This window comes from Sparus aurata, chromosome 23, assembly GCF_900880675.1.
Source record: "Sparus aurata chromosome 23, fSpaAur1.1, whole genome shotgun sequence".
Lineage (NCBI taxonomy): Eukaryota > Metazoa > Chordata > Actinopteri > Spariformes > Sparidae > Sparus > Sparus aurata.
The window spans coordinates 30,276,329-30,303,734 of record NC_044209.1 but is presented as its reverse complement, the minus strand read 5'-3'; the positions used below and the strand labels follow the sequence as shown (position 1 = coordinate 30,303,734).

Sequence of the window (27,406 nt, the reverse complement as noted above, 5' to 3'; positions counted from 1 at the left end):
ACACCAGCTGTCGACAGTACTGCGCTATGACGGACTCAAAATGCAACGGGTGGGGGTCGCCAGACGGCGGATAGTGGAGCAACATCGGACCGGAGCCGCAGCGCAAGCGGCACCAGAAAATAACAGCTGCCACTGGATACTTTTTAGCAAAAGATCTTATGTGATCCAAGTATTTATTCATTAAATGTTTTATAGAAATTGCAGAACAGTTGGACACATAGCTGTACATTATTTTTGATTTGAAAATATTGGGTATTTTTTAAGTTCTCAGTTACAAAGTGTTTTTCTTGGAGAGAAATGCTGAATTAATGCATCATGTTTCCAAACTAAAAAAATAATTGTTTAATAATTGTGATTTCAATATTGACCAAAATAATCGTGATTATGATTTTTTGAAAAAAAAAAAAAAGACAAAAAATCCTCCAACCTTCAACTACAGCTGCTTCCAAATAACGACTGAGGCTGAGTGTCGAAACCATCGACTCCAACAAACGGCGATACAGCCGAGTTGTTACTGACAATATAACATTTGATGCTACACATGCTAACTGTAATAAGACAAGACTGATAAGACTGTAATAAGCTAGTTTTTAATTTTAGGATTTTTTCACTTCTCAATACTTGAACATTAGAGCCTGATATCATATTAACTGGGAATACAAACATTAAAATTCACTCAAACTGATCGCCATGTCAGCCGCTATGTTACACACGTTACACCTCCTGAGAGGGCGGAGTCAGATTATGCCTACGATAAAACTGTTCAAGTCGATACAACTGTTTAAGGTTAGTAGAGCGAAAACCTCTTCCTCAGACATTACTTCAAAACTAAGCAGGATGTAGCGCCACCCACTGACAGGGGATATAACACCACCAACTAACAAGGCAATATAACCCAACCCACTGATGCGGGATGTTACGCCACCTACTGACGCAGTGCAGAGCTGCTCTGATTGGCTGCTGGTGACAGTAAGAATACAGACAGCAGTGGGCGAAGTTTACATGTTTTTATTGATTTATTCCCATAACGATGATAAAAAGAACATAAAAAAACAGCTGTGATGTCAGAAGACGAGCTCGATGACATAGGAGGAAGAAGAAGGACAGGGGCGGGGCTTCAGGGCAGCAGCAGTCTGTTTCAGCCAATCAGACGACAGGGAGGATGACCGGCAGGGGAGCGAAACTGAAGGTCCATCTGTCAGAATGTTACCTAGCAACAGTACTCCTCTGGCCAATCAGAGCAGCAGGGGCTTGGCTTGAGCGGGGTTTGGATGAAGGGGCGGGGTTAAAGCACGTCATCGCTCTCAGCTGTGTGGAGCTGCGTGTCATCGGCGTCCGTCATGATGCTGCTGTCCTGACTGTCATCCACCTCGGCTGCTGGACAGGTGGAGAGAGACAGACAGGTGGAGATGGTCAGTATATTCTTATTAGGCGAGTTCAAGATCAAGCAGTGCTGCGCAACGCTGCGCAGCACTGCTTGATCTTATGCTGTAAACATCTAAAATTATATTCTATAATAGCAAAAACTTCAGAAATTAATTATCCAGTCTGATCCCAATTTTGTAAAAGACACAGAGTTATAATGTCAAGCACTTTCAAGCACTTAAACTAAAATCCAAGCACTTTTCAGACCTTGAAAACACAACATTGAAATTCAAGCACTTTCAAGGATTTCAAGCACCCGTACGAACCCTGCATATTGTTAAAGACATGCTGCCCGTATCCACCTTATTCCTGACTTTGTGAGTTTACCCATGGTTCATAGCGGTATTCGGTTATGCTCTTCCTGTTGAACTGGCTGACCTCGGTGTCTACGGTAACGTAGCTGTCATGCTCGCTCTAAAAACCAGCTTTTAACACAAAGAAAGCAACAGAATGGATACAAATCGGCGGTGGATACACAGTACAGATGTTTTAATAAGTCGTGAGGACAGTTCTCACAGTGCCTCACCTGTCAGTTCTCACGGAGTGGGCAGATGACATGAAGCATTAGCACGGCATTAGCCCGACGTTAGCATATGTCGATTTAGCTAACGTCGGGCTAATGCTTATCTTATATTTTCTGAAGATGTTGACGGCGGAGAATTGCGCAGTTACAAAAGCACAGAAGCATACAACTACCTGCACAGTAACAACATAGGGAAAGTACTGTTGAAGAAACACAGCGAGTTATTTCTGAAGGCAGCAGTAGAGCCCAGCCAGAGTGTCAATCAAGCTAAACATACAGCGTGGATAATGCTGAAGGAAAGTGAAGTCGTGGAGACAGGCGGCTGCTCGGACGTTGCCGGGTTAGGAAAGTCATGCAGCAGCTATTCTGTGGAAGATATTCATAAACCCAAATATTCATTTTAGTGTCAAAGCCGCGAGCCGCGCTAGTCTCCGTTCCTCCTTCCTCAGCATGGCGTGTAGGGCGCAGGGCAGGACAAGTTTGTCTCAGTGGTTGATGTACTACACGAGAGGTTTCTGAAAAAACTTCAATTTTCATGAATTGTTGTGGCAACCAACAACGGCACATGTTGTACCTGAGCTCATTTTAAAAACAGTTTAGCACGCTATTTGTTTAGGGCTCGCTTAGCATGCAGTTGCAAGGCAACCGGAAACAGAAAAGTAGTTATCTGTCATGGCAGCCCCCATAGGCTCCCGAGGAAACAGGTGGATATACAGTGGAGAAGCCGGAGCTTCATCCACACGCTGAACACTTTGGACCCCCGGTTTGTGCTATGAAGCCACAACGAGCCTTGAGCCAGAGGAAGCAGACAGCTCATGTCCTGAACATCTACAACATGTTTTTTTTACCCTGTTAAAAGGTTGTTTTTTTCCATCAACATGTGAAGTTTTTCCTCACTGGAATCGAGGGTCTAAGGACAGAGGATGTTGTTCACTGTACAGACTGTAAAGCCCACTGAGGCAATGTGATTGTGATTTTGGGCTATATAAATTAAAATTGATTTGATATGATTTGATGTCATGTTTACTGTGCAGCATGCAGGTGTTGACTGATGTTTACACATCTGCAGGGATATAAAATGCTGTTTGAAAACAAAAGCACCTGTTGCAAAAGAAGTGTTGATGAAAGTTATGTTCACACTTTATCATCCCAATGTTTTTATATAAACATGCAGTCAGACATGTAAAAGTTATGTTTACAAAAGCATTTTATCAGAAAGGGACACATTGTGTTCAAGTGAGTTTGAAGCTGCAGAAATCAGACGGACTGATCTGTACCTGTCTCACCTTCATCCTCTGGCAGGTATCTCTTGTCGATGGCTTCTTTGATCTGGTTGTTTGCCCCTTTTGGATCCAGATCCATGGCCCAGCTGAAGTTCATCAGCGCCAGGTGAGTTTGACCCAGCTTCTTATACACCTTAGGGACAGAGACAGGCAGTCAGACAGACTGGTTCAAATGTCTGTGTCAGGGTTAAAGGGTCAGAGGTCAGCTGATAACTGTTACCTTTCCTATGAGGAAGTAAACCAGAGACTCTTTGGGAACGATCTGCTTTAACTCCTCCAACTCCTGAAGAGCCGCCTGCACAGACAGGTCAGAGACAGACAGACAGGTCAGAGACAGACAGGTCAGTGTAGCCAGGTCGTGAGAACACCTGGATCACCGACCGAGCCTCAACTTCTGGTTCAGCACCCGACTAACTTCAACAATGATAAAATAATTCATTGGTGCCGCTTTTCTAGACTTTCAAGATGCTTCTGGACCGAATGGATCAGATTCCCACAGTAAACAGATCGCGAAGAATTTATCCAGTGAAAGAAGCTTTTTTCACAACAAGTCTGTTGTTTTCTCTTCTGTTACAACCGATACAATATTGATCACCACAGGTCAGTATTGATTACCTTGTACTTGTCGTTGGCGAACAATATGGACGCTCGGTGGAACTTGCAGAGTGGGTTTTTGGGGTCGATCCCGATCGCTCTGTTCAGAGTTTCTAAAGCTGCGTCAGACTTCTTCAACGCATGCTGCACCTACACACACACACACACACACACACACACCATTATAGAAAGGATTGACGCTACATACAGAAGGAATGGGAGTCAGTGATAGATCAATTGATTAGTGCTTCCTGACGGATGCTACATGCTAACTTACCACTCCGATGTGACAGAGCAGCACAGAGCTCTGAGGGTTGATGCTCAGAGCTTTCTTAAAGTGGATTTCTGCCAAGTTGAACTTCTCCTGTTTGTAGTAAATCATCCCCAGACCATACCTACACACAGACACACACACTTTACTTTGAAAACTTCAACAGTTCTTAAATGTTGCCAGCCGATTAAAACACAGACATCACATGCACACTGTTGTCTCCAACGCTATCCAACCTCCATTGTTACCATGGTTACCGTACCATGCGTTGTAGTGTCTGTTGTTGACTCTGATGGCGTTTCGGAAGCAGGCGAGAGCTCGGTCCAACTCCTCGGTCAGCACGAACTCATGACCCAACAGAGTGTAGGCGTAAGCAAAGCCCGGGTCCACCTGAGAGACAGACAGGTCATATAGAGAGATACAGGCACAGAGACAGAGGGAGAGACAGACAGGTCATATAGAGAGATACAGGCACAGAGACAGAGGGAGAGACAGACAGGTCATATAGAGAGATACAGGCACAGAGACACAAAACCCAAAGCAAACTCCAATGCTATTTGGCCCTAAACAGACAATACTCCATGGCAGATTATCTGAGCTCTGTAACTGACCCGAGACTGAGGAAAACGTTGACTATGTACAGACTCAGCAACCACAGCCGGGCCTTAGAAAGCGGCAGACACAGACAGACCCGGCTGTCCAGAGAGGACCGGCTGTGTCGGTTCCGTCCACACAGACAGACCCGGCTGTCCAGAGAGGACCGGCTGTGTCGGTTCTGTCCACACAGACAGACCCGGCTGTCCAGAGTGGACCGGCTGTGTCGGTTCCGTCCACACAGACAGACCCGGCTGTCCAGAGAGGACCGGCTGTGTCGGTTCTGTCCACACAGACAGACCCGGCTGTCCAGAGAGGACCGGCTGTGTCGGTTCTGTCCACACAGACAGGTGGAGACAGAGCAGCACTTCCTGCTGCACTGTGACACATTCACAGATCTCAGAACCCAGATATACACTAAAATCACAGGTACAACCCCAGACTTCCCCAAACTATCAGACCAAGAAAAACTACAACATTTACTGGGAGAAAAAACTGGCACTGCTGTAGATGCAGCGAGATCTGTGAATGCTGCCACAGGAGAAGAGACGAGCTGCACAACAACACCTGACATGATTTCCTCCACATGAACCAGCTGATCCTGACTGGGTTCTTACCTGCACACTGATATTCTGTTTACTATTGTTGTTATTATTGCTGTTATTGTTATTGTTATTATCATCATCATTATTATTGTTAACATTTTTTCTGTACGCTTTGGCAATATTGTGAACCACAGTCATGCCAATAAAGCTTGTTGAAATTGAGAGAGAGAGAGAGATCATAACATGTGGAGAGACACATTCCTGAACAGGTGAGACAGGTGATGACAGTGTGAACAGATCTTGGTAACCGTAACCATGGTAACAGCAGCTCACCTGGATGGCTCTCTGAAAGAACTTGATGGCGATGTCGTGCTCCCTCTGAAGGCTGAAACAGTTTCCTGCCACGCACCAGGCCTGCAGACAGACAGACAGGTGATCAGAGAGAGACAGAGAGAGAGACGGACAATCTTGTGGCAGACAGGTGTGGTTTGTGGACAGGTGTAGCTCTCACCTCAGGACAGTTCTTGTCCATGTCGGTCAGGTCTTTGGACAGGGCGGACAGGGCGACATCTTTCTGGAGGTGCCACAGTGTGGTCGAATAAATCTCCATCCCTTCGACTCTGTACGACTCGATCCTGCGAACCTCGCTGAACAGACGCTCCGCCTGCAAACACACACATCATCAGGACATCCTGCGAGTTACCTGTGTCACAGCTGAGTTACCTGTGTGTCAGCGGGTGTTACCTGTGTGTACTCAGCCAGCTCAAAGTAGGCCCTGCCAATGTGTGTGAGGACCCAGCCGGTGTTGTAGTGCTGGGGGGGGAGGGAGGTTAGGATGTTGATGGCCTCTCTGCAGTTGTACGAGCACAATGCCTGGTAACCACGTCCCAGTTCCCGTAGCAATGCCATCACGCTGTCTACACACACACACACACACACACACACACACACATTAACACTTGTGACCGTGGTCAAATAATTTTCTGTCCTGACTGTAGAGACCAGACAGGGCTCAGGCTCAGGTCTCAGCAGAACAACTGCTCTGTAGGACAATAAGGTATTTCATAGTAACTGCAGTATTCGTACCTGCTGCAGCCCTCTGGTACTGGGGTATCTTGGTGTCGGGGAGACTCAGACTGGGATCCAGTCTCAGGATGTCCAGGCTCTCGTTCAGGTTGCTGCTATTTGACGTCTTTGCTGATTTACATTTAGTTTTCCTGTTCGGAATCTTTGTAGGAAACTTCATCTTTAACTTCTTACTGTTCTCCTGCAGATACAGACACAGACGTTACCAGTGTGTACTGCAGTACAAGTACTAGTAAAGTAGTACTGTAGGGGTGCAGTAGGGGTGCAGTACCTTGGCAGTAGAGCTGGCACTAGTAAACAGTCTGGAGCTTCTTCTGGGCTGAACATTTGGAGGACCAGACATACTGGGACTGAGGACCTGAGGAGAGCCACTGAGAGACAGACAGGTCGTCAGAAAGAAGGACAGGTCATCAGAGACAACTATGAACATCTGCATGCCTTTCTGCATGGCCAGAGACAGAGGCCAGCTCACCTGGAGAGCTCTGTGATTGGTTGCTTTCGTTACCTGGTGTGAGGGGCTGAGGTCTGTGACTGGTTGAAGGGGATGGGGAGAACGTCTCTGCTGTTACCGCTCTGACTGAAGACAGACTTTGACTGACTGATCCTGGAGACAGACTGAGAGAAAGACAGGTGCGAGGAGAAAGAGAGAGACAGGTGAGCAGACAGATAGTTTTAGGTAAAGTCAACAGCGCAGTAAATGTTGACATTCATACACAAAACCAAAGAGATGGTTGGTGACTTTGGGAGAGCACAGAGGGACCACAAGCCACTGATCATCCATGGCTCCCCGGTGGAGATCCTGAAGAACACCAAATTCCTCGGTGTCCACCTGGCAGAGAACATAACCTGGTCCCTCAACATCGGCTCCACCGTGAAGAAAGCCCAGCAGGGTCTCCACCTCCCACCCCCCATTCTCACCATTTTCTACAGAGGGACTATAGAGAGCCTCCTGGGTAGCTGCATCACTGCCTGGTTCAGAAACTGCACCCAACTGGACCACAAGAACCTGCAGCGAGTGGTGAGGACGGCTGAAAAGATCATCGGCGCCACTCTCCCCTCCATCTCAGACATTTACACCACATGCTGTATCCGTAAGGCAACCAGCACTGTGGTGGACCCCACCCACCCCTCACTTAACCCTAACCCTTTTCTCCCCCCTTCCATCCGGCAGAAGGTACCGTAGCATCCGGTCGATCACCACCAGACTACAAAACAGCTTCTTCCTCCAGGCCATATGACTCCTCCACGCTCAGGGACTGAACCGATCACCTCTGTTGGCCTGCCGTATGCTGTCCTGTGACACTGTTTTGTATTTGTCTGATGCTCTATTGCACCTCGTAATAATAATAATAATAATAATAATAATAATAATAATAATAATAATAATAATAATAATACAGTCACTTTACAAATATTTTTGCACTAAACTTAGCAGTTACATGTAGCATTTGGTATTGTTGTTGTTGTTTGTTTGCACTGAAGCTTCTTGGGACACGTGACTGCACTGTGTACTGTGTATATGGCTGGAATGACAATAAACCCTCTTGAATGTTGAATTCAGACACAGGAGAGCGCCTCCTGCTGGATCGCTAACACCGTTTATGAAGTGATGGAAAGGGCCAGTCATGAATATTTAATGAGCATAAAAAGTGATTCATTGTATCAGCGAACAAACATTGTTGAAAAAAACACACACAAAAAAACAGATTCAAATAATAATTTTGATTCTTCCAATCAAATCGATTCTGGTCAAAAACCTCATCAACTCAACACCGTCAGTTCTGCTGGATAACATGGGTCAGCAAGTTTTAAATAAAGGCGGGTACACACTACAGGATAATCGGGCTGATTTTTGTCCCGATTTCCCCCTTACGATCAAAGCCAGCAAAGGCCCGATTATCTGATGTTTGCAAAGGACATGGTGTCTGATTTTCCTGTGGTGTGTTAAGAGTGATTTTGTCCGGTCAGATCCGCTCGGCAGGCGTCGGAAGGAGAGATCGTAAATAATGAACATGTTTAATATTTGCGACTAGAAATCCTGTAGTGTGTGGGGTGTTCCGAGCGGAGCCGAGCACGCACAGCGTGTGATTTCACGTGCAGGCACGTGCACACATAAGGCCCAAGGGGTGCATGAGCCCCTGCCCTTTTTACCTCGTATTAAAAAGTGCCCTTTTTGTGTGCTTTTTTTAATGAATAAATAAATTCCTGTTGTGCAAAGGGATGTCAAAAATATAAAAACGCCACGGTTATCTACCATACGCATTTCGTACGTAATATGGTGTCATGTGTGTGTTGAGCCTATAAAGCCGCTTCTCTGTCCGCTGCTCCGCTCTGCCTCTCTCTACGAACGGTCGCTACTTTCAAATTAAAAGCCCCCCGCTCAGAACCCGGTTCTAAACTCCAATGGGGTGCAATGTAAAGCTCTTATTTTGAAGAGAGAGAGAGAGAGAGACAGAGACAGAGAGAGAACAACTAAAACACAGAGTAAATTAAAATGTTATCTGACCCTAAAAAGAAACTTTGCGTTAGCAAATGATCTGAGCACAGTAACAGATGCTGAATGAAGAAAAGCCTTGACTATGTACAGACTCAGTGAACACAGCCTGGCTGTAGAGAAGGGTCGGCACAGACAGAGCTGCTGCCAGAGGAGGAGAGACTCTGCTCCCACTGTGACCGACAACAGGTCGAGTCAGAACTGCACTTCCTCACCTCGTGCCCCAAATACCAGGCTCTGAGAAATCAACACTTTCCCAAAATAATACAAATACACCCTGAATTTGAACACACAACAAACATGGAGAAACTCCCATATTTACTTGGGGAAATACCCAAATGTGAGAACATTGCAGCCAAATTCATCATCTCATGTCACGACCTGAGGACAGCCAGTGGAACCTGAGAAACTACTCAGAATTTACTTCTTTGTATTTGTTTTTAATTGTTTCACTCTTACTTATTCATTTATGTATTTACTTATTTTTCGTATCAACATAAATGCACACACACGCACACACACACACACACTTACACTCACCAACACACACACACACACACACACACACACACGAACACCACCACACACACACACGCACACACACACACACACACACACACACACTTACACTCACCCACACACACACTTACACTCACCCACACACACACACACACACGCACACACAGACACACACTTACACTCACCCACACACACACTTACACTCACCCCACACACACACTTACACTCACCCACACACACACCCACACACACCCACACACACTTACACTCACCCACACACACACACACACACACACACACACGAACACCACCACACACACACACGCACACACACACACACACACACTTACACTCACCCACACACACACACACACTTACACTCACCCACACACACACACACGCACACACAGACACACACACAGACTTCCACAGTCTTTGTGCCTGCCATAGACTGAGAGACAGGAAGTGACAATCATTTTTTTTTTTTTTTTTTTTTTTTTTTTTTGTTTATTTGCTTGTTTGTTTGTTGTTTTCTTATTTTTGTTATTACAGTCCTGATGTGACTATGACTGAGTCAAATCATAAGTTATACATTATTTTTAATTATACATACAGTATAACTCATTTATTGTAAATATTGTTCTCCTTTATTGTTATTATTATTTTGAATTCTAAATGCTTGCTTTGGCAATATGTACGGTGTTACCTCATGCCAATAAAGCTCTTTGAATTGAATTGAATTGAATTGAATTGAGAGAGACAGAGACAGAGAGAGAGACAGAGAGAGAGAGAGACAGAGAGAGAGACAGAGAGAGACAGAGAGAGACAGAGAGACAGAGAGACAGAGAGACAGAGAGAGAGAGACAGAGAGAGAAGGAGACAGAGAGAGACAGATGCTCAGCCTGCTCTGCTCCCACCTGATAGGTCAAACACAGTAGACACAGTAGAGTGTTTACTTATCTATTTTATTTTATTATTATTATTTTATCATTTTATTTATTGATTGATTTATTTATTTTTTATTATTATTATCTATTATTGTACATATTTACTTATTTATTTATTCATCCATGTTAAAGGGTTATAATATTATTAGGTCCAAACTCCTGATACCTAACATGTTCCAAATCTCTTCATTGACAACAGGATTGGAAGTTTATCTCATTTTAACACAGAATGCTACATGTTGAGTTTTAAACCTAATGATATCTAAATCTTTAGTAATCTCATGTTGGAACATCCAGGGTCTGAGGTCTTCTGCTTTTGGCTTTAAGAGCAAGACCCCAGACTTTAAGAAAGAATTGAAGAATTCAGATATCATTGTTTTGCAGGAGACTTGGAATAGAGGAGACATGCCCGCTGGTTGTCCTTTAGGATATACAGAAATCATTTTCCCATCAACCAAACCGAGAAGTGTAAGCCAAGGCAGAGATTCAGGAGGGATGTTGATCTGGTACAAGACGAACCTCACTCACTCAATCCAATTACTCAAAAAAGGAGATTTCTCAATTTGGATCAAAATAAAGAAAGAGGTGGTCTCCACAGACAGAGACATATTCATGTGTACAGCCTATATCCCCCCATCAGAGTCCCCTTACTATAACGGAAACAGCTTCTCCATCCTTGAAGATGAGATCAGCTTCTACCAGACACAAGGAAACGTGCTGATCTGTGGTGACCTTAACGCCACAACAGGCACAGAACCAGATCTGATCAATGCACAGGGAGACAGACATATACCTGGCCAGATCAACATCCCCTCTCCTTCACACCGAAACAGGAACAACTTTGACAAAACCGTCAACAGAAACGGGCAGGAACTGCTGCAGTTGTGTCGCACGCTGGGTCTGTACATCGTCAGCGGTCGGCTTCGAGGGGACTCCTTTGGTCTCTACACTCACAGCTCTCCTCTTGGCAACAGCACTGTGGACTACAGTATTACAGACCTGGAGCCCTTCAGTGTAAGAGCATTCACCGTCAGCCTCTGTTTGACTCTGACTGCAGGTGTCTGAGAAAAACACTCCGAAAATCATCCACTGAAAAACACTGACAACCTGACAATCATGAGCTCCGCCTCCAGTACTGGGAAACACTGAAATCATATAGAAAAACACTGAGAGCTAAAAAGGAGCAGCAAGAACAGCGTCAACTTGAAGAAATTGAGGAGTCCATTGACTCAAACAATTTTTGGAAAAAATGGCATTCATTCATTCAACAAATCAAACAAGGAAGAATTGGCTATTCAAAACGGGGAAATATGGAAGAAACATTTTGAAAATCTATACAGTGCAATCACACCGGATTCAGACCAAAATAATCTGCTCAACAAACTAGAAATCCTTGAATCAATCATTAAAGACAACCAAAATCCTTCAGATTATGAGATTAGTGAAGGGGAGCTGCTGGCTAAGATCCAGGCCCTGCAACCAAGGAAAGCAAGTGGTCCTGATGGCATCTTAAATGAAATGCTTCAGTTTAGCAGCCAGAAAATCAAAACTGCCATGTTGAAATTATTCAATCTGATACTTAACATTGGAAATGTTCCTGACACCTGGAGCCAAGGGCTTATCACTCCAATCTTCAAAAGTGGAGACAAATATGATCCAAACAGTTACAGAGGCATATGTGTCAGCAGCAACCTGGGGAAGTTATTCTGCAGCATCTTAAACAGCCGACTGCAAAACTTCCTCAGTGAGCACAAAGTCCTCAACAAGAGTCAGATTGGTTTTACACCACAACACAGAACCTCTGACCACATCTACACCCTCCACACCCTCATCCAGACACACGTCCACCAGAACAACAACACCATCTTCTCTTGTTTTGTAGATTTCAAGAAAGCGTTCGACTCAATTTGGCATCATGGTCTGTTTCTGAAATTACTAGAAAAAGGTATTGGAGGAAAAATCTACGATATTGTTAAGACAATGTATATAAATAATGAATGTGCTGTCAAAATTGGAACTAGGGAAACAGACTTCTTCCCCCAAAGTAGAGGAGTGAAGCAGGGCTGCAGTCTGAGCTCCACCCTGTTTAACATTTACATCGACCAACTGGCCAAATCCCTGGAAGAGTCAGAGATCCCTGGTCTCACCCTCTCTGACACAGAAGTCAAATGTTTACTGTTTGCAGATGACCTAATACTGCTCGCTCCATCAAAGGAGGCTCTACAAAAGCAGCTAGATCACCTGCAAAAGTTCTGTCAGACCCGGGCCCTGACCGTTAACCTGGAGAAGACAAAAGTCATGGTCTTCCAGAAACGACGCAAGAGTCAGAAACATCCCCACAGGTTCCACCTGGACTCTACAGACAGAGAACACACACACAGCTACACATATCTAGGACTAAATATCACATCGACGGGAAATTTCAATCTGGCCATTAAGGATCTCAGAGAAAAAGGCAGAAGAGCTTTCTGGACTATAAAAAAGTCTTCAAACATAGACATCCCTGTCAAAATCTGGATCAAAATATTTCAATGGATAATTGAACCAGTTGTATTGTATGGCAGTGAAGTGTGGGGCCCTCTCATGAACCAAGACTTCCAAAAATGGGACAAACACCCAATGGAAAGCTTGCACACTGAGATCTGCAAAAGCATCCTCAGAGTCCACAGGAACACCCCCAATAATGGATGCAGAGCTGAACTGGGCCTGTTCCCCTTTTAATTCGGATCCAAAACAGAGCAATAAAGTTCTACCAACACCTCAGAGCCAGCGAGCCCAGCTCCTACCACTACAAAGCCCTACGATGCCAAGAGGAGAGCAAAGAAGGGAGTCCCCTCAGCCAGCTGGTCCACAGGCTGAGCTCCAACAGCACCGGGCACCAAGACCGCCCTCACACCATCCAGCCCCACCAAATTATAGCAAGAAAAAGACAATTACATCAACTATTGGACATCCGCAACCAAAACCCAAAGCAAACTCCAATGCTATTTGGCCCTAAACAGACAATACTCCATGGCAGATTATCTGAGCTCTGTAACTGACCCGAGACTGAGGAAAACGTTGACTATGTACAGACTCAGCAACCACAGCCGGGCCTTAGAGAGCGGCAGACACAGACAGACCCGGCTGTCCAGAGAGGACCGGCTGTGTCGGTTCTGTCCACACAGACAGACCCGGCTGTCCAGAGAGGACCGGCTGTGTCGGTTCTGTCCACACAGACAGACCCGGCTGTCCAGAGAGGACCGGCTGTGTCGGTTCTGTCCACACAGACAGGTGGAGACAGAGTAGCACTTCCTGCTGCACTGTGACACATTCACAGACATCAGAACCCAGATATACATTAAAATCACAGGTACAACCCCAGACTTCCCCAAACTATCAGACCAAGAAAAACTACAACATTTACTGGGAGAAAAAACTGGCACTGCTGTAGATGCAGCGAGATCTGTGAATGCTGCCACAGGAGAAGAGACGAGCTGCACAACAACACCTGACATGATTACCTCCACATGCGCTGCTCTCGAAGCTATCTGTAATACTTGTGACAATTTTTACTCACCTCCAACTCGCGCTGTAGCGCATACAGCCCACACTCTCGCCGTCTGCATGACTTTTTCAGCCAGTAATAGGCCTAAAACAACCACCACTGCATCTTCTGGTTCGTCCGCCATGTTTGTTTACACTAAAGTCACCTTTGACCACGCGAGATTTGCAATATTGCACGTGAAGAACCTGATACTCTGCTGAAGAATCGGTTAGTGTGTGGTGTGCACTATGGAGAACACCACACACTATAAGATCAGCAGAGAGATCAGCAGCTCGCGTGCACGACGGACGGAGAACAAACCAAATACAGAGATTTTCTGACATTCAGAGACCTTTTTCACTCAAACTGTTAAAATCATAAAATAATTTAATAGATATTAGAAGAGAATGTTTCAGACCTGCCTCTAACCACGACTCCCCAACGCCCCCACACCCACAGGATATACAGCATCATGGACCTTCACAATAAAGGTATACATCTGATTTAGGAATCTGAGTGTGTGTCTGTCGTATCTGTGTAACGTGTATGTACCTTCTTGCTGGGCGCTGTAGTTTGTGTTTCCATCGTGGCTGAATAGTTCTGTAGATATGTGGGGTCTCCAGGACTGGGTTCCAGGGGCAGGATGCCAAAACTACGCGCACACACACACACACACACACACACACACAAAAGGTTAGTGTTTGACCAACAGGTTCGGTCACTTGCAGAGACGAACTCTGACCTGTAACGATGACATCACACAGAAACCGAAGTGTCATGTGACCTGTACAGGTGTCATTACCTAGGCGTCAGCGGGCTGAGAGCAGCAGGTCCTCCAAGTAAACTTCGCCCACTCTTGGGCTTGTTCTGTTTAGCCAATAGGGATGCAGCTGATGCCATTGAAACCGTGTTACCCAATAAGGAGCCAGTCTCAGGCGAGATGAGGGAGGAGTCGATGTAGGAAACCGACAAATCAGATGTCAGCTTTCCGTTAGAAGATTCTAGATTCAAACGATTTAACTCCTAAAAAAGAAAAATTTTTTTTAGTAATCTGATAATCAGATTAGAACCACCTCACTGATCAGATTATACAATCTGATAATCAGACTGAAACCATTGGTAATCCCATTATCAGTAGTAGAGGTGCATTTGGATTAGTTACCAGCGTGTCCTGTGGCGTCTCCATGAGGGCGGTGTCTAGACGGTGGGAGGGGTTCTGGGCGGGGCTAACAGATGGAGGGGGGGGGGCTATATACGAGTTTTGTAGAGAGGACAATCTGAAAACCTGATCTGGATCTGGTTTCTCTCCTGGAACACAGACCAGAGCACAAACATACATATGCATATAGATATACTGTGTGTGTGTGTGTGTGTGTGTGTGCGTGCGCGCACGTTACCTAGGTGACAGAGGTTCTGAAAAGGCGACCAGAGGAACGGGTTGAGAGTTAAACTTTTTTGGAAACACTCGGCACCTTTAGCAACACGATCTGTCTTGCTGCTCAGACAGACAGAGAGACAGACAGACAGACAGAGAGATAGAGAGAGAGAGACAGGTCAGCCATCTGTGTGTTTAACACCAGTAACAGACTGGGACGGCTGGTTCTTACCAGTAAATGTGTCCCAGTAATGACAGTGTGAACGAGGCGGACTCTCCGAACTCTGTGATGATGTCATCTTGACTCTTCTGTTTGTTCAGCACTCCACCAATCAGAACCTGTTCTCCCTCAGCGAGCCTGAGAGACAGACAGGTAGACAGCAGCTGAATCATTTCTATGTTTTAACAAGATTTAACTCGTTTATGTTTGAGTCAGACTGATGATGTTAGAGTAAATCATTCACATATCAATGTGTCACATTCATCACCACTTCCACTTCTAACCAGCTACACATACTATATATTGATGAGCAATCAGAGCGTATCGGACAATGTGTGTGTGTGTGTGTGTGTGTGTGTGTGTGTGTGTGCGTGAGCTTACTTGCTGAGTTCGACGCAGCACTTTGCCAGCAGGAATCGAACCTGTGGTGTGGAGCAGCTGTGAGCCTTCAGCAGCCGGTACGCTTTATATGGCTTCCCCGAGCGGTAATAACATGTTGCCAACAGGTAGAGGGCCTCCTCTGACCTCACTGAGAGACAGACAGGTAAAGAGACAGACAGGTCAACAAGTTGCCAACAGGTAGAGGGCCTCCTCTGACCTCACTGAGAGACAGACAGGTAAAGAGACAGACAGACAGGTGTTACCTTCAGCGTAGAGTCTTTCAGCGAGGAAAACAGCGTCCAGGTAGGCGTAGTGGTTCAGAGCCTGCCACACTGCAGCCTGAAAAGAGACAGACAGGGAGACAGAGGTTTAGAATCAGTCGTGACACCTGAAACGTCCTGTTGACTGACCCAGACTTTACTCTGGAGTAGGGCTGCTCGATAAATCGTTAAAAAATTGCCATCTCGATTCACACATACACGTCATCTCATTCCTACACACAGTGATTCTGATTCATTTTATATCTCGAGCTGCATCACAAACAAATGCTCCCAATTTCCTCCCGGAGTTTTTCAAGCGCCCCTAAACGCAGCACTGCCAACTCCTCCCTCAACCTATGGTAAAGCGTCCTCACAAAACGTGATTCAGTGGAGGAAGCCCGCCTGCAGTTGAGCGTTTGGAAAGAGTGAGTGAGAATTAAAGCGGAGGAAAGTCTGCGGTAAGGAGGGTGGAATGGATAGCGACGAAAACCCAAGTGGTAGTGGTGAGAGTCACCCAACAACCCGAACCGACCTCATACCCAAAAAAGGTTTTCATTCGGTGGTGTGGAAGTATTTTGGATTTAAGCCAGACAATGACAAACAGTGTGAGGTGCACTGTAAAGTGTGTTTTGCCCTTGTTGCAGCACAGCATGGCAACACCACAAATCTCTACAATCACCTTAATCATCAAAGTACAGCACGATGAAGCCGTACAAGGCAAAAAACAAACACAGACATCAATAACCGGAACCTTGTACAATGCAACTCGAAAGTGGACAGTGTTTCCTCTACATTCATTTAGGAGTGGCAGCCCGCCACTCCTAAATCCTAGCCGCCGCTCCTTCAAATTCCTTTTTTTTTTTCTCTCTTTTTTTAAATTGTCACAAATACACCACCGCCGCATCATATCTCCACCTTCACAGCAGAGTCCTGCACTGGGTCGGGTGTCGCGAGTGCTGAGGTAAACTAGATAACTATCTTGCTCAGTATCTACTCTTTAGAGTAGATCCCCCCCCCCCCCCCCCCCCCACAAGAACTTACTGGTGCCATCGACGTTTATTACTCGCAAGAGCGCGGCCTTGAAAGTGACATCACGTCAAGCACCCAGGCACCAGGTCGGAGAGTCAGAGGAGTGTCATCCTGAAAACAGGGCAACGACTCACTGGAGAAAAGGTAGACTTATTAGCTTAACAAAACTTATAATAGATCTTATGAGTTCAATAGACATTCGCAAAATATTGATGGCCAGCTAAGGTTACGTAACATATCGGTTGCTTAATTAATTGGGCCCGGTGCCAACTCAACTCAGTGTCGCTAACGTGAGTAAACTAACTGATAGCATTAAGCGAATATATACACGCCATGATGTCACTGCTGACTGCATTTTCAGATGAGCTTGTTCAAATATTTCTCAAAGAAGAGAAAGACACCTGATGAAGATGATGCTAGTCAGGTATCATTAGCCTTTTACTGACTCAAATGATGATGGTTAGGTAAAAAAATTGTGTTCACACTTGTAATCAGATGCGATGTGAGTGTAAATTATCTAACGTTAATGTTTTATGTAATCGTATAAGACAAGTAACATTAGACAGGGAGGAGCAGTGGAACAAAGTGAAGGAGAGCCGAGTACAGCAGGGGGAGAGCCGAGTGAAGGAGCAGGAGAGCAAAGTGATGGTGCAGGAAAGAGAGATGAGAGTAGAGGAGAAAAACCTAAAGGGAAGCACAGGCTATCAGGCTGGGACCCTAAATTACATTAAATTTAAATTAAATATATATATTTTTTATTTTATTGTTGTATTTTTTGTTATTATTTTTCATTTTTACATTCAGCCTTTAAAAAGCCATTTTCCATGTCAGCCAGTCAATAAAAAGGGGGATTATGCTGGGCATAAAAGTAAAATCTGCAGTCAAGTGTCATTTGTTTACGCTGCCACGGCTCCCCGGAGAGCTCGGTGCTGAAAAAAATCTTAGAGGAAACACTGATATTATCCGCATACAATACCAGAGTGACTGTTAACTGCTGCTAACAGTAGCTGCTGTTAGCTAGTTAGCCCTCTTAGCTGACTCTGCCTGGGCTGGGAGCTCAGAGGACGGGGGAGGGTTGGTGTTTTCACTGTTGGCTGGTTAGTATTCTAACTTGACATAACGTCACAAGTATAATTTCTCATTTTGTTGGTTATCTTTGCTAATTTTTTTAATATTTACAACTTAAATTTTTTTATAACAATTTTGGTATGCAAACATTTACTGGATCTGCCTGAGAGCTGACCATGTTTTTATTCAATGAAACCCATAAAAACACAAAATATACTACTATATGAAGACATGATGAAGTCAAAATGTTTTTGATGCAATTTAATGTACTGTATGGTACAGTATAGAGGAAATGTGTTTGTCACCTCAATATATTTAAGGTAATTTCTATTTAATTTGTGTACATTTTAGTCATTTACATTAAAAACACAATAGTTTTGGCGGTACAATAAGAGTAAAAGGTAAAAAAAAAAAAAAAAAAAAAAAAGGGATTCCCAAAAATTAAAAACGGAAAAAAACTAATTTTGTAAAAAATAAAACGGAATTTGGGAAATAATAAAACAGATTTTATAGGGCCCTATGTGTGTGCTAGCGAGGAAATACCTGTGTATTCCAGCTACAAGTTCACCTTCTGAACGGCTGTTCAGTACAGGGGGGAACGTTGTGACATGTCACCGTTTGTCACTGAAGCCTCAACATGTTGACAGACTTGCGTCTCTGGCCAAGAATCTTTAAGCCAATTCTGAAGTGCTATGTTCAGGGCCATACGCTCTACATTCTAAGGAAATCAGACTGCTTGATGTACTATGATGATAAGGGAAAGTTGTTATCAGCCGCATGTCTCAATTTTTTTTTCACTTTTGTAAAAATCCTTTCTCTTCCAATGATAGAACTACTACTATGCCTCTGCCAAAGCAATGTTTTTTTTGTTTTGTTAAAATTCATCAGTGCAATAAACATTTTGTGAAAAAAATTGTGCCAGAGAATTGTGATCTCAATTCTAAGCAGAAAATAGTGCAGCCCTACTCTAGAGTAAGGGGTTGCCGTATGGTAGCAGCTGCTCATTAGTGCAACACGAGCCCTTTTTACACAGCCTCTCCGCATTATCTCCGGAGCGGTGGTTCGCCAATTCTCCGCCGATGGTGATTCACACAGAGCGAAGCATCTCCGCCTTCATGTTTGTAATTCACACAGAAAGCCGGCGCTGCGGCTCCTAAAGAGGCGTGACGGTACACGTCATGTTGATGACGTCGGTGTTTCCCCAGGTGTTCCCCTGTCAATCTAAACCTGCGGACAGTTTATAATCATATGGATGCTGTTATAATGTGTAGTGATTGAGATCCTGACCCACCTGCAAAGTGACGGAGTTACGTTTTTCGCGCTAAATTACATAATTATACATAATCACCATCAGTAAACAGGACGCTGTCTGACTCCGTCACTCGCGGGGACGGAGGCTGTTTTCTGGGGGAAAGTTCCCTGAAGTCTCGGTCCGGAGGGCTGACGGTTGCAGTGATTTATTTTCGTCACAAACACTCGGTGAGTTAAAGTTTTTTTCCGGTGACAAGCGCTGTTTTTGAGCAGAAATGTGAGGAAGAGTCAGTAGGACAGACAGGAGGACAGACAGGAGGACGGACAGGAGGACAGACGCTTCTCCACATACAGCTGTGGTATTTGTTTTCCTCATACAAGTTGCTAAAGACAGTTACAGTTACTACATTACTGTTGTTCGGTCCTGTAACGTTGCTTTGTGGTACATTTCTTTGTATTTAGTTGAGTAAAGGACCTGTGCAGTTATCAGACTGTCAGACCGACACGCCCTCTCTCTGCGCCTCCGGATTATCCGTTCACACTGGGACAGCTCACCAATAATGCGGCCCTGATGCTACCTCCAGAGGCGGATCAGCGCCGGAGCGAAATTTCCCCCCTCTCCGCATCCGAAACTTTCACACAGAGGAGGGTGCGGAGAATTGGCACAGGATTCCCGCATGCAAACGGCAGTGTGAAAGAGGCTAGTGTCTCACCCCGCACAGCAAACTGTCTCACCCCGCACAGCAAACTGTCTCACCCCGCACAGCAAACCAACATAGGTTCCTGTGGCAGTTTAGGGACACGTTTGTCTCTACGCCACGTCTGTAACTGAGCTGTGTTCATCCTCAGAAGCTCCAAACAAAGTTAGCCGGCTCACTACACTGAGGTGCTATTCTAAGACGTCAGTGACCACAGTGAAGAAATAGCAGTTATTTAACCGTGTTAGAGGGGCAGAGAGGATAACTTCACTCATGTGACATTAGACACTTCTGTCACAGTGTTGTTGTCAGTTAACCTTCTAATCAACACCTGCTCCTCTGTTACAATCTGTTCGTGTGTGTTATCATTATGTGTTTGTTGTAAGGTTATTATTTCATCTGAGTCTCATCTCATGACCTTTCTTATGTTGTTAAAGTTTCAATACTCAAACGTCACTCTTCATATTTTAGCTGTTAATTACTAGTAGTCCTAATAATGGTTTCTCCTAGTTTACCTTGTTGTTGCTGTTTGGTGATAAACATTAGCCTTTTCCTTGATCAATTATTCAGGAGAGAACACTGTGATATAAGTTTCATCTTTGGGTTAGGGTTGGACTTTAGATCAGAGTGGAAAAGATGACCCTTACAAACTTTGTAGTGAAATTAAACGACAGCTCCAGAATCAAAGTACCTCAGTGTTTCCCCTACCATTGTACAGGCCAAGGAGACCTGCCGCCAGGCCAAAAAAAAAATCAATATGCCAAAAATAAGCCACCTATCAATTCATTTATAAATCAATAATCATTGACATTAGGAGCGCCTCTGTGCAGCGCAACGTGAGTCAACCTGCTTTGTTGCCTAGTAACGATGCGAGTACGGCTGCTGAGAGCGCGGGCATATATTCTGGGATGATTAAGGTTTGTTAGCTAACCAACTATGGCGCCGCCGAAGAAAAAATAAATATCGCGGGTGACAGACAACATAATATAAAGAAATTCTTCTGCCAGACTCTGGAGCCAAGCAAAATAGATGAAGGGAGAGTAACAGAGGCAACTCCAGAAAAAATGACAGGTGCAGGTGAGATGGAAGAAAGGGGGGCAGATTGCAGTGGAGAGGGGGGCTGCTCGAGGACCGTTACTGTCCCTGACGCCGGTCCGACTGCCGACCCCTGTCCGGCGGTTGACGCCAATCCGACTGCCGACCCCTGTCCGGCGGGTGACCGCGGGCCCGGACCGACTGGTAACGTTGACCCAGCAAAAAAAATACAGCTAAACACAGAACATCTGGCTGGGATCCCGAATGGCTTAATAACTATAACTACAGTCCTTGGTTGTACCACACTCCCCATGGTGAGTTTACAATTTGTTGTTTAGCTTATATTTTTGTTCTGATTGAGGAGCTTCTCTCTCTTTTTTTTTTGGTAAGCAATAATGATGAAAATAACATAGACAATAGGCTAGTTTTCCCAGGCATTGTCAAAAGTATGTAACTCTGTTATAATACAATGAATAAAAAACGTATGTGTTTGTTAAAAAAAATATTTATAACTGATAGAATCTCAATTATGTGTAGGGATGTTTTGTCGCTTATGCCGTCAGCATAAGCAGCCCGTTAAAAGAGGACCATCCCAGAGGGTTTTCATTGAGATCCCTTCTGCAATGTACAGAAAAGATGTGCTTGATGCTCATATGGGTTCAGACCACCAAAGGTTAGATTAAGCCTAATGATTTCATTTAAGTGATATTATTCAGCAATATAGGCCTACAATGATTTTTAATGTAAATGTTTGTTATTGCTGTATTTTGCATCTCGTCTGTTTAGGGTTTTTTCGGTGGGTACCACTGGGCCTGAAAAAAATTCTAGGGGAAACACTGAACCTTGTCCTCTAACACAACTTCAGACAGAACATCTAGTTTGTGTAGCGGGACAATGATTACTGTGCATCACTGTAAATCACTGATAATCACTATACATCACTGCAGATTACAGTACATCACTATACTGTGATCTGTAGTGATGTACATCACTATACATCACTGTAGATCACTATAAATCACTATAAATCACTGTAGATCACTATACATCACTGTAGATCACTATAAATCACTGTAGATCACTATACATCACTGCAGATCACAGTACATCACTATACTGTGATCTGCAGTCACTGTACATCACTGTACATCACTGTAGATCACTGTACATCACTATAGATCACTGTAAATCACTGTAAATCACTATACATCATTTCACATCACTGTACATCACTGCAGATGACTATAGATCACTGTACATCACTGTACATCACTATACATTCACACCACATCACTATACTGTGATCTGTACATCACTATACATCACTGTAGATCACACCACATCACTATACTGTGATCTGTACATCACTATACATCACTGTAGATCACAGTACATCACTATACTGTGATCTGCAGTCACTGTACATCACTATACATCACTGTAGATCACTGTACATCACTATAGATCACTGTAAATCACTATACATCATTTCACATCACTGTACATCACTGCAGATGACTATAGATCACTGTACATCACTGTAGATCACTATATATCACTGTAGATCACTGTACATCACTATAGATCACTGTACATCACTATAGATCACTGTAAATCACTATACATCATTTCACATCACTGTACATCACTGCAGATGACTATAGATCAGTGTACATCACTGTAGATCACTATACATCACTGTAGATCACTGTACATCACTGCAGATGACTATAGATCAGTGTACATCACTGTAGATCACTATACATCACTGTACATCACTGCAGATGACTATAGATCACTGTACATCACTATAGATCACTGTAGATCACTGTACATCTCTACACTGTAGATCACTATACATCATTATAGATCACTGTACATCACTACACTGTAGATCACTATACATCACTATAGATCACTGTACATCACTGTACATCATTGCAGATGACTATAGATCAGTGTACATCACTGTAGATCACTATACATCACTGTAGATCACTATGTAGGGCCCTATGATTTCCGCGATCACGGAATTGCGGACGGAATCGCGGAATTGGCCGATTAAAACGGAATCTACTTTTTAACACGGAATATCGCGGAATTTGACATAATTTCACTGAAATGTTGTTCTCGTGTGGAAGAGGAACTTTTGTCTGGGGAACCAAATCTGGGTGGCACAACAAGTCGCGGCCGCCCCCCTCGCCACAGACTGAGCTCTCCGGTCAAAACATTGCAAGCATGGCGAAGCGGCTGCCCACGGCTCCGTCTTCGTCGGCGAAAAAGCTGAGAAACTTGACATTTACCCCGCAGTACAGAGCCGAGCAGTTCCCGAACGACTTGTATGTGTCAGGTGAACTGTTGTTTTGCAAAGAAGCAGACCTGAGAAATCATAATTAAAGGTGTAATGCGTCAGAGTTAGCCACTGTCCGATTCATATTATTTGCATATAATACCAGAGTGACTGTTAACTGCTGCTAACAGTAGCTGCTGTTAGCTAGCTAGCCCCGTTAGCCACAGCCTTCTTAGCTGACTCTGCCTGGGCTGGGAGGCTTTTCTGGATCTGCCTGAGAGCTGACCATGTTTTTATTCAATGAAACCCATAAAAACACAAAATATACTACTGTATGAAGACATGATGAAGTCAAAATATTTTTGATGCAGTTTACTGTACTGTACGGTACAGTACTGAGGAAATATGTTTTTCCCCACAATTAATTTAAGGTAATTTCTATTTAATTTGTGTAAATTTGAGTTATTTACATTGAAAACACACTGTTTTTAGTAGTATAATAAGAGTAAATCAGGATTCCCAAAAATTAAAATGGAAAAAACGGAATTCCCAAAAATTAAAACGGAAAAAACGGAATTTGGGAAAAAATAAAACGGATTTCATAGGGCCCTAACTATACATCACTGAACATCACTGTATATCACTATACATCACTGTACATCACTGTACATCACTATACTGTGATCTGCAGTCACTGTACACCACTGTAGATCACAGTACATCACAGTACATCACTAAAATGTGATCTGCAGTCACTGTACATCACTCTACATCACTGCAGATCACACTACATCACTATACTGAGATCTGTAGTGATGTACATCACTATACATCACTGTAGATCACAGTACATCAATATACTGTGATCTGCAGTCACTGTACATCACTATACATCACTGTACATCACTATAGATCACTGTAAATCACTGTAAATCACTATACATCATTGTGTTTAACTATACATCACTGTAGATCACTATACATCATTACACATCACTGTACATCACTGCAGATGACTATAGATCACTGTACATCACTGTAGATCACTATATATCACTGTACATCACTGTACATCACTGTACATCACTATAGATCACTGTACATCACTGCAGATGACTATAGATCACTGTACATCACTGTAGATCACTATATATCACTGTACATCACTGTACATCACTGTACATCACTATAGATCACTGTACATCACTGCAGATGACTATAGATCAGTGTACATCACTGCAGATGACTATAGATCAGTGTACATCACTGCAGATGACTATAGATCACTGTAAATCACTGCAGATGACTATAGATCACTGTACACAGGGTTCGTACACATTTTTCAAGGTCAAATTCAAGCACTTTTCAAGCACTTTTAAGGGTCATTTTCAAGATTTTCCAGCACCTTTTTGCTGGGGTAAAATACGTATCTACAGGAATATATATACTCGTGATTTTTTCTTATCACAATTATGTACATTGTATTATGCTGTAAACATCTAAAATTATGTTTCATAATAGCAAAAACTTCAGAAATTAATTATCCAGTCTGATCCCAATTTTGTGAAAGACAGAGTTATAATGTCAAGCACTTTCAAGCACTTAAACTAAAATCCAAGCACTTTTCAGGCCTTGAAAACACAACATTGAAATTCAAGCACTTTCAAGGATTTCAAGCACCCGTACGAACCCTGTGTACATCACTATAGATCACTGTAGATCACTATACATCATTACACATCACTGTACATCACTGCAGATGACTATAGATCACTGTACATCACTGTAGATCACTATATATCACTGTAGATCACTATACATCACTATATATCACTGTACATCACTGTACATCACTACACTGTAGATCACTATACATCACTATAGATCACTGTACATCACTGTACATCATTGCAGATGACTATAGATCAGTGTACATCACTGTACATCACTATAGATCACTGTACATCACTGCAGATGACTATAGATCACTGTACATCACTGCAGATGACTATAGATCACTGTACATCACTGTAGATCACTATATATCACTGTAGATCACTATACATCACTATATATCACTGTACATCACTGTACATCACTACACTGTAGATCACTATACATCACTATAGATCACTGTACATCACTGTACATCATTGCAGATGACTATAGATCAGTGTACATCACTGTACATCATTGCAGATGACTATAGATCAGTGTACATCACTGTAGATCACTATACATCACTGTAGATCACTATACATCACTGTAGATCACTATAGATCACTGTACATCATTGCAGATGACTATAGATCAGTGTGCATCACTGTACATCATTGCAGATGACTATAGATCAGTGTACATCACTGTAGATCACTATACATCACTGTAGATCACTATACATCACTGTAGATCACTATACATCACTATAGATCAGTGTGCATCACTGTAGATCACTATACATCACTGAAGATCACTATACATCACTGTAGATCACTGTAGATCACTGTACATCACTATACATCAGTGTGCACTCACTGTACAAGTAGTCAGTGTCAAACACGTAACCTGGTTAAGTGTCTACATGAACAACAAGACACCAGCAGAAAACAACCTGCGTTGATCTTCACTGTGATTGTTCATATGAAATGTGATGAACCACATCACTTCACTACATGTCAAGCAGTTTATTGTTACATGCTAACGCTGTTAGCCTGTGACCGGGAGATAAATACTCACCGATTTCCAACCACCGCCTGTTTTTACTGTTTATTGTTGTTGACTCCGACTCCGGCTGACATGGAAGCTAACCAGCTGACTGATACTGTTCATGTTGACCGGCAGCTAGCTGACGTTAGTTAGCGTTAGCAACAAGAAGCTATCAGCCAGTTGTTGGCTAACTTTAGCCTCACTGAAGCGGCTGTTCTGGAGTCAGACGTCAAATACAAACTGAGCAGACTTCAGCAAGCACGTTTATGTCCACTTGGGAACTTAAGAGGTGGTTTTCTGCTGAATGAAGCCGCTCTAATAAACGTTAGCCACGGTGTTAGCCGGCTAACACAACTCACAGTTGAGCATTAGCAATGCTAATAATTCAAAACTCCACTTGTAATCCAGTTGATTAGAATCGTCCTACTTATCAGTAGAAATAGTCAACTTTTAACGGACCTTCATCCACCTAAAATTGGCCATTGATAAATTCGGCATACATGCATTAAAGCAGGCATGGTTGGTTTCGGTAGAATATTAACTTTGATAAGTGTTAGCGCTTCTACTGCCGCCCTCAGTAGCCTATGTTAATCTCAGCCAAAACGGACGACCATGAGACTTAGATGCGAAATGAATTTTGAATTCCCTAAATTAGACTTATTTTGTGAATGATTTGATCTATGCCGAAGCGACGTGCGGAACCACGTAAATCACAAAATGTGTAAATAATTATTCCACAGTGTTGATTTATTACACAACACCAATGGAAACCTCAATCTGACAGGTTTTTAAAGGGAGACTGGCATGACCTATCTGAACAGTAACCAAGATGATGTTAGCAAACGAACTAGCATTGTGTTAATTGTCCTAAATCAAACGAAGCCCGACGAACCAAACCACACTGTAATAATGCGATTTTTAACGTCAATAACGGCGATGAAACGTCCCGTGCTGCTAGCTGCGGGCTGCGGGGCCTTTGGCGGGGGAAGAGCTCACACCGCGGACTGGAACAGCCGCTGAGGCCGGGACGGAGAAGGCAGCACGGGCTTCATAAATACTCGGCTCCCCGCTCATGACAACGAGCTCTGGATGTGTTTTTACCTGGACAGGTTCCTGCAGCACCGTCATTCCGCCTCGAGACTCCGTCCGTCGCTTCTTGTCGTCTGTTTTCCTTCTTTTCTCTCGGCTCTTTCTTTACTTCAGTCTCCAGGAGGAGCTGCGGCCGAAGATTTGAACCGAATACACCGACCGTTACTAGCCGAACACAGCCGAAGAATCCCGAAGAG

The 27,406-nt window shown here is 43.7% G+C and overlaps 1 protein-coding gene across 4 annotated transcripts; it reads right to left on the bottom strand.

Moving 5' to 3' along the window:
• Window positions 1-992: 992 nt before the first annotated feature.
• Window positions 993-27,406, bottom strand: cdc27 (cell division cycle 27). 4 transcript variants are annotated; one of them, XM_030408427.1, is made up of 20 exons: window positions 27,222-27,406; window positions 16,047-16,122; window positions 15,784-15,931; window positions 15,415-15,540; window positions 15,205-15,302; window positions 14,970-15,115; window positions 14,610-14,830; window positions 14,360-14,459; window positions 6,827-6,936; window positions 6,593-6,692; window positions 6,322-6,502; window positions 5,980-6,152; window positions 5,747-5,899; window positions 5,569-5,649; window positions 4,359-4,486; window positions 4,103-4,220; window positions 3,847-3,975; window positions 3,452-3,526; window positions 3,226-3,364; window positions 993-1,377 (listed from the first exon to the last, which is right to left on the bottom strand). In XM_030408427.1, the coding sequence occupies exons 1-20, from the start codon at window positions 27,246-27,248 to the stop codon at window positions 1,286-1,288; spliced, it is 2,421 nt and encodes an 806-aa protein (XP_030264287.1). In that variant the 5' UTR covers window positions 27,249-27,406; the 3' UTR covers window positions 993-1,285. The 4 variants fall into 4 exon arrangements, with proteins under 4 accessions (XP_030264287.1, XP_030264288.1, XP_030264290.1 ...); XM_030408428.1 differs by having other exon boundaries at window positions 993-1,374; XM_030408430.1 differs by having other exon boundaries at window positions 993-1,374; window positions 3,235-3,364.

Coding starts and splice junctions, on each gene's coding strand:
- cdc27 (XM_030408427.1), bottom strand. CDS start 27,248: ATGACGGTGCTGCAGGAACCTGTCCAG. Junction 16,123..27,221: donor TGCTGCAGGAACCTGTCCAG/GTAAAAACACAT, acceptor GTCTCTTTTCAG/GCTGCAGTGTGGCAGGCTCT. Junction 5,900..5,979: donor AGCTGGCTGAGTACACACAG/GTAACACCCGCT, acceptor GTGTGTTTGCAG/GCGGAGCGTCTGTTCAGCGA.